This window comes from Vulpes lagopus, chromosome 6, assembly GCF_018345385.1.
Source record: "Vulpes lagopus strain Blue_001 chromosome 6, ASM1834538v1, whole genome shotgun sequence".
Taxonomy (NCBI): domain Eukaryota; kingdom Metazoa; phylum Chordata; class Mammalia; order Carnivora; family Canidae; genus Vulpes; species Vulpes lagopus.
In genome coordinates this window covers 49,844,318-49,851,862 of record NC_054829.1, presented here as the reverse complement: position 1 = coordinate 49,851,862, position 7,545 = coordinate 49,844,318, and the positions used below count along the sequence as shown (strand labels likewise).

General features: G+C 40.0%; 2 protein-coding genes across 2 annotated transcripts; one reads left to right on the top strand and one right to left on the bottom strand.

The window, feature by feature from the left end:
* Window positions 1–371: 371 nt before the first annotated feature.
* On the bottom strand, window positions 372–1,215 carry LOC121493410 (DNA replication factor Cdt1-like). Its single transcript, XM_041759265.1, has one exon. The coding sequence runs from the start codon at window positions 1,198–1,200 to the stop codon at window positions 568–570; it is 633 nt and encodes a 210-aa protein (XP_041615199.1). The 5' UTR covers window positions 1,201–1,215; the 3' UTR covers window positions 372–567.
* An 80-nt stretch (window positions 1,216–1,295) lies between these two features.
* Window positions 1,296–1,685, top strand: LOC121492548 (FXYD domain-containing ion transport regulator 5-like). Its single transcript, XM_041757805.1, has one exon. It carries the CDS (start codon window positions 1,296–1,298, stop codon window positions 1,683–1,685), a length of 390 nt encoding a protein of 129 aa, XP_041613739.1.
* The last annotated feature ends 5,860 nt before the right edge of the window (window positions 1,686–7,545 follow it).

Sequence of the window (7,545 nt, the reverse complement as noted above, 5' to 3'; positions counted from 1 at the left end):
CACAGCTGGTTTAGGGAAGGGGGTGGCTAAGGAAGATGGTGTCAGTGACCTCTTCCCTCACACCCTTTCCACCCTCTAGACAACTCTTTTCCTTACCTGTTTTGCTATGGCTGTAAAGGTATTTTCCTTTTGCCCCACTCCTTCCCATGCCTTTACTCTGGGGTCCTATTTTGGGCCTGGGGTGCAGGTACCTGGGGCTGGTCTTAGGAGGGTGCTAGGCTGCAGACTGCCTTGTACCCCCTGGACACCCTCACATGGTTTTTCTGTGTTATTTCATAAGACTCTTTGAAGTCCAATAAAGCATGTAGGAGATTTTAACCTCAAAAAAAAAAAAAAAAAAAAAGCATCAAAAAGCATCTGTACTTTCTGAGTACAGAAGGAGTACTTCTGTTTTTTCAACAGAAACCAGTTTAATGACGATACGCTGCTCTGGGGTAGGCCTACCATCCACACTGGCCAGAAAGCCTAGTGGGGAATGCAGAAGGGAGGAAAGTGCATCGTGTTCCTAATGGGAGTAAAATGGACACAGCGGGCGGGCCAGGAGCCTGAGGCCAGTGTCCGCAAGGCTCACAGTGCTGCCTCTGCAAGGGCAAGGCGGGCCAGCCTCATGATGACACCTGCCAGGTCAGCAGCCTTGTCCAGCTTGATGTAGGTGTCTGTGCGGATGTGGTGGAGGCTGAGCCAGTCAGGTAGCAACTCAGAGAGGAGCCGTATGTGCTTCTCCATCTCTCCGGGGTTCATGGCTGCAGGGTAGCTGCCCACCATCCTGCTGCAGGCCACCTCCATGGTGAGTGCAGGCTTACGCTCGGACACAAAGATGCTGCGCAGCACGCGGGCCAGCTCGGGCAGCCGCTGCAGCCGTTGCAGCCGTTGCTCCTGCTCTGGGTGTCGGGTCATCTGCGCCAGCTGCTTCTGTGCCTCCTTGCAGCGGATCCTCTCTAGCAGGTCCTGGGACACCCCCTTCAGGGTCGCAGGTGGGGTGGCCGGCAGGGCAGGGCTGGGGGCCCCAGGGCTACTAGGCTTGGTTGTACGCAGAGCCAGGTCACTCAGGGCCTTTTCCATCCTGGGTGACATGAGGTTGCGGGCACGAGCCAACACCTCTTGTGCGGTGGCCACCTTCTCCGTGGCAGGTGGCCGGGGCAGCTCAGCTGGCTCGATGTCAGGTACCTCGTCAGGTACAGATATTGAAGGAGGCCACATCCATTTCTCCAGCAGATCTAACCAGTGTGAACGCTAATGCCTTGACCCCACCAGTCCCAGACACAGTCCACCGGGAACCCCAGTCCACACCTCGGATGGGCCTGCAGACTAGTGGAATAACATGGGAGCAGATGGAGGGGACCCAGACCCCACAACCCCCGGAAGCGTCTGAGCTTCTAGCAGCAGATGGGGCGATGGCGACGACGATGACAACGGGCAAGAGCAGCCTGAGAGCAACTCCTTCTCCTGAACCCACCAAAGGCACCACGCTCTCCAAGAGACAGTCTCCAGGCAGAGACATCAGGCGGGACCCCCCAGTCGGGCCAACTGGTTCCAGCGAGGACGACCCCTTCTCCTACGACGAGGACACTCTCCGGAAGCGGGGGCTGCTGGTCGCAGCTGTGCTATTCATCACGGGCATTGTCATCCTCACGAGTGGCAAATGTAGGCGGTTACCCCAGTTATGTCGGAATTATAACAGGTGAGGCCCTCGGAAGTAGGGGCCGGCAACCCCATCGATGGGCACCCCAGGACTGAGTCCTCACCAGCTCACCGTGCCCAGCCTCCTCCCTCCCCTCTCCTACAGAATAGTCAGTAAAGCCCAGCCTGGGAGGGAAGACCCGGATGGAGCCAGAGCCGGGGCTGACGACCTGAGGCCCCTCTGCTCCCCACCATGCCCACCCTGAGGGCTGCCCGGCTCCCTGGGCACTGCCCCCCCCCCCATTATCCATTCTGTTCAGATGAAAAGTAAAGCACTGTGGTCCTTGAAAAAAAAAAAAAGTGAGATACTTTTTAAAAAAATATTTTTATTATTTATTTATTCATTTAGAGAGAGAAAGAAAGCACAAACAAGGAGAATGGCAGAGAGAGAGAGAGAAGCAGGCTCTCCAGCAGGCTCTCCAGCAGGGTGCCCGATATGGAGTGTCACTCAATCCCAGGACCCTGGGATCTTGACCTGAGCCAAAGACAGTTACTTAACTGACTGAGCCACCCAAGTGTCCCATGAATGAGATACTTTATCATTCTAATCTCCTGGTTTTACTTGACTTTCTTTCATTTTTTAATGTTATTATTTCTCTTTCACTATTTCTTTCACATTTCTTACTCATTTAGTGAGATTCTAAAAAAGATGATTGAAATAGGTGGTGTGTGTGTGTGTGTGTGTGTGTGACAGAGAGAGGGTGAGAAAGAGAGAGAGAGAGCCTGCATGCATGCATGGTGGGTGGATAACAGGCGCATTCAGGGTGGCTTGCAAATATTTCATTGGAACATTACAATGTTTCACTATGCATAGGTTTTTTTCTCTCCAGGATTCTTCAGTTTTTCCAGAGATGAATCCTGTAATGTATTACCTAAAGAGTTACATATTTAACTACTTTGTTGCTTGGAACTGAGCCAAAGACAGGACTGGAGGGAAGAGATCACTGCTATTCTTATGGTAAAATACCTAAACATCTCATGCTCCTAAGTCTCAGCCTCAATTTTACCTGACGTGGGAGTTTGATGGTTTCTATCTGCACAGAATTACAGAGAAACTGGAAATCTAATTGTTCCTTATAATGTCTTAAACCATCTTCCCCAGTTTTCAGCTCTGCTCTCTCCCCGGTCTATTTTAGCTCCTTATGCTTGGATTTCTGAGTCAGTTTTTAGAGAGTGAAGCAGTTGGCCATTCAGTGGCTTCTCTTCTGTACCTGCTTGCCCCTCACTGTTCTTTGCTCTGTTGTGTCAATCATTCTATCTTCCCTCTGCTTTCCATCTTCTCTCTCTATGTATAGAATGGATGATATATGTATATATATATATATATATATATATATACACACACACATATATACACACACACACACACACATATATATATATGATGTATGGATGGATATGTGGATACATAAATGGATTATATATATACTGATTTATATATATATATATATATATCAGTACATTCCTGATATCTCTTGTCTACTATTCTGTTCTTTGTGTTTGTAGATTAATAACTTTAAAAATTATACCTTTTCTACATCTGTAATGATTTTTAGAGGGAACAGAGATATATGTCCATGGCTTTAAATCTATCATGATTGAGTGGAAACCTAAATATTTCAAAAAATTACTTTCTCATTAGAAAAACCCTACTAATGCTTCCAGGAAGTGGTAGCTAGACATGGGAGGAACTGAGAGTAATTCTTCAGAACAATTTAATCTTAATTAATAGATAAATGTAACAGAGATGACTGCTAGTGAGACCAATGACTGAAACTCAAGAAACATGTATCACACACAGCTTGTAAGAAAAATTATAGTATTAGTACCATCACAAAGATGCCAATCTTTTCTATGTAAAATTAAAAAAAATATTGTAGCACTTTATTAACTTTAAAAATAAAATACAAATACCTGGAAACACAATAAAATGCCAGATGCTGTGAACAGGCATCCTGGGTACCAACAGCATTCTCCATGTAGGTTTACATATTCTGCACAGATTCTATCTTTAAAAAAAACCAACATTTGAAAATAACTAGATTACAAAGGAATATATTTTTCTGCTCTTAAAATGTCAAAGATGCTGACAAATTTCTGGCAGTGGTTACCTGAATCTGAGAATTATCTGCCCCTGCATTTTGAACAAAGTCACTCTTTTTTGTTCTTTCCTCACAACTCACATATTGAAGCCAATACACTGAAATTGAGCTAACCCAGAGTTAAAGCCAGTAAACATTTAAGACACACATGTATGTCACACAAGACCATAGCAGGAGGTAATGTCCCTGGCAATGTACTTGGGTAAAGATGGGGAAGAGCATAAAAAGTTTAATGGAATATTTACCAAAAGATGACTAAATTTTAAAGATTTTATTTATCTAAGAATGAGAGAGAGAATAAGCAGGGATGTAGGGGTATAGGAGATGGAGAAGCGGACTCCCTACTGACAAGGGAGCCTGACAGGGGGCTTGATCAGGACTCCAGAACCATGACCTAAACAGAAGATAGATGCTGAACTGATTGAGCCACTCAGGAGCCCTCCAAAATTAACTATATATATATATATATTTTAATTTTTCTTTATTTATGATAGTCACACAGAGAGAGAGAGGCAGAGACATAGGCAGAGGGAGAAGCAGGCTCCATGCTGATGTGGGAAGCCTGATGTGGAAGCCTGATGTGGGATTCGATCCCGGGTCTCCAGGATCGCGCCCTGGGCCAAAGGCAGGCGCCAAACCGCTGCGCCACCCAGGGATCCCAATTAACTATATTTTAAACTTCAAATTGTCAAGTTTATTTAAAGCCCAGGATTTAACTTTCAATTGTTAGAGCTTCAAGAACAAAGGGGAGTTTGGTTATAGATGAACTTAAAAAGTTATACCCACTATCCTCACATTTGGCTTGTAAGCTTCATATTCATGTCTGGATACAAAATGATAATGATATTATCTTTATATTGATTTTATTTATAAAGATTTTTCATAGTAGCATTGTTTGCTTTTTTAAGTTTATTGGAGTCTTTATATTTCAGATTAGCTTTTCCATACAGACCCAACTTCAGATTCTGAAATCTTATTTGAAAAAATCAGCTTGAACAGCAGGATTTCAGTAGAAAGAGATGCTTTTCCCCATAGAAGACAATATATTTAGGACAAAGATCTACTAGTTAACAAGTAGATTAAGCAAGTTACATTGTGTGTTCAGATGCCTCTCTATCCCCATATATAGAATAGTTTCTATAGTGACTATTCCATCTTAACTTTTATAAATGAATAATGATGAACATGAGTTACAATAGGTAAAGAAGCTTTAAAATGATAAAGTAGCATATATGATACAAGACACTATTATATGAATAATGATTGTTATTTTGAATGACCCCCAAAAGTTTTCAGCAAAACTAATTCGATAAATTCATTTTTTCAGGATTTTGTCAATGAAGATATTAAAGTTAGTTAAAATCAGATTGCAATACATTACTAGGGTTTGTTTTCTTTACTACTGAATTAGTTCATAGAGATTCAAATATTAGACATGGATGTTGATATACATTGATACATAAATTGGCTTACTCAATATTCCATTCTAACATGAAGACTCTGTTAGTTGGAAACTAAAAAATTGCATTTCCTTAATGTCCTTTTTCAATTATGGCTCTGTCCTGTCAATCAAGTGCATCTGTGTGATTTTGATGTAGAATTGAGGTAGATGGGGGAAGAGGCATATTGTAGAGCAAGTAGTTTATGAGTTAGATAGTGATGTTCCAGAGCTAGAAGCCATAGCAATGATTTCTTTTTTCAGAAGATAGTTACATATAGTGATGTTCCAGAGCTAGAAGCCATAGCAATTATTTCTTTTTTCAGAAGATAGTTACCCATTCACTAGTTTTTTGAACTTCTCCAATTGTGGCAGAGGCAAAGTGTTTCTTTTTTCAAGGACTCCTTCTGGGGAGCTCAGTCTAGAGCCTTCTCCAGGTGTTTAAAGAATGGTGTAATTAATTTTCCATACTTGTACTTTTTTGTTAAAACTAGCTAGAATGGAATTGTTGATTGCAACTGAAATTCAGAGATCCTATTGTATTTTAATACCTATATCCCATTATCTGCTTTTTAGAATAAACCCATTTATTCCAAAATTCTCTTATAGTAAAATAACTTGAGGGTTGGTTTATATGAATGCAAAGTAGCATGAGATTTGTCATCTCATAAACAAAATGACATGAAACATTGAGTAGATAATTTTAGGCCCTGCAAGGAAATTTGGCTGTATTTGACCATCATTCTTTTATATTTTTTTCCTTGTGAAACATAGCCAGAGTGAGAAGTTATGATTTTTTACATATTATATGTGTTTGTTGTCCTTAGGCCTTTACAACTAAATATTTTTAGGTATCATGAATAGGAATATGAACAATTATCCATAAAGATCTAGCATTAATATTGAGTTGTATCCTCTGAATATAACTGAGAATTCATGGTCATGATCATAGTAGATAAAAGATCTAAATGAAAATGATTGACTTTAAAATATACAATAATTTTTGAGAAACAAGAAATAAGTTATTTAAAGCAATCAACTCTAAGTTAAATAAAATCAAAGAGCCAAAACAGTCTAAAAAGTGTTCCACAAAAATACTTGTGTGATATATGAAAATATGAAATTATTTAAAAAAAATAGTTTGATGTGAAACAGATTGGGTAAATGAATCTAATAAGCAAAATAAGAAGAGATTACTTTGTTCTATTATTATAGATTTGTTGTTATATTTTATAATTCCTTATTTGATTAATATGGTAGATATACTCTATGGTACCCCCATGATCTTCCTACTATTTATGCCATAGGGTAAGCCTCTCCCTTTAAATGTAGGTAACACGCAGACTGACCAGTCTGTGAGTAACTAAATGCTGCAAATAAACACATGAACAAGGCAACTGATCCTTCTTGATTGTTAAGCATCAGATGATATACTGCAGCGCAGACTAACTAGGAGGCTAACCCACTGAACAGTGCCCAGACTCCTAACCGACAGAAACTCTAACCTGAAGATATAAGGCTTATGATTTTATTATATATCAACACATAATTAATCCAGTAATTTTGATGTAATTATAATCATATTGCACACACATAGAACTGAATGTTACTTTGTATTCTAATTAGACAATAAAATAAGCACATGGTATACAAACTGCATTAATAATGAATAAAAATGGTTTATATTCTGTAACATTCAATATATTTTGTTGTGAGCAACTGCTTCTAATCCAAATGATATTCAATCCAAAATGATATTTAATCCAAATGATATTCAAAAATTATTCATTAGGAAGTTATATTTTTATAACTGATTTCTAAGATGCAGTTTCCTTTTTTAAAAAATTTTATTTATTTATGAGACAGAGAGAGAGAGAGAGGCAGAGACCCAGGCAGAGGGAGAAGCAGGCTCCATGCAGGGAGCCTGATTTGGGACTCGATTCTGTCTCTGGGCCAAAGGCAGCGCTGAACCGCTCAGCCTCCAAGGGCCACCCTAAAATGCAGCTTCCTATTGACAATCTCCTGAAGAGAAATTCCATTTAACCAATAATTTCAATAAATGTACATTAAATATGCATTTACTCCTGAATGGCTTTTTTTGCTTTTTGTTTGTCAATGGGGTCTGTGACATAGCAGAGTCAAAATTCTTGGGTGAGTTTATCAAATTCCATTAATTAATTTACATTAAAATATTATAGAAAATGTTAAATGTATAATAAAGAAAAAATAACATATTAAACCCTATGAACAAATCACCTAGCTTCAATAATTATCAACTTACGCCAATCTTACTTGCACATCCTGATCTATTTCCTCATACTTCAT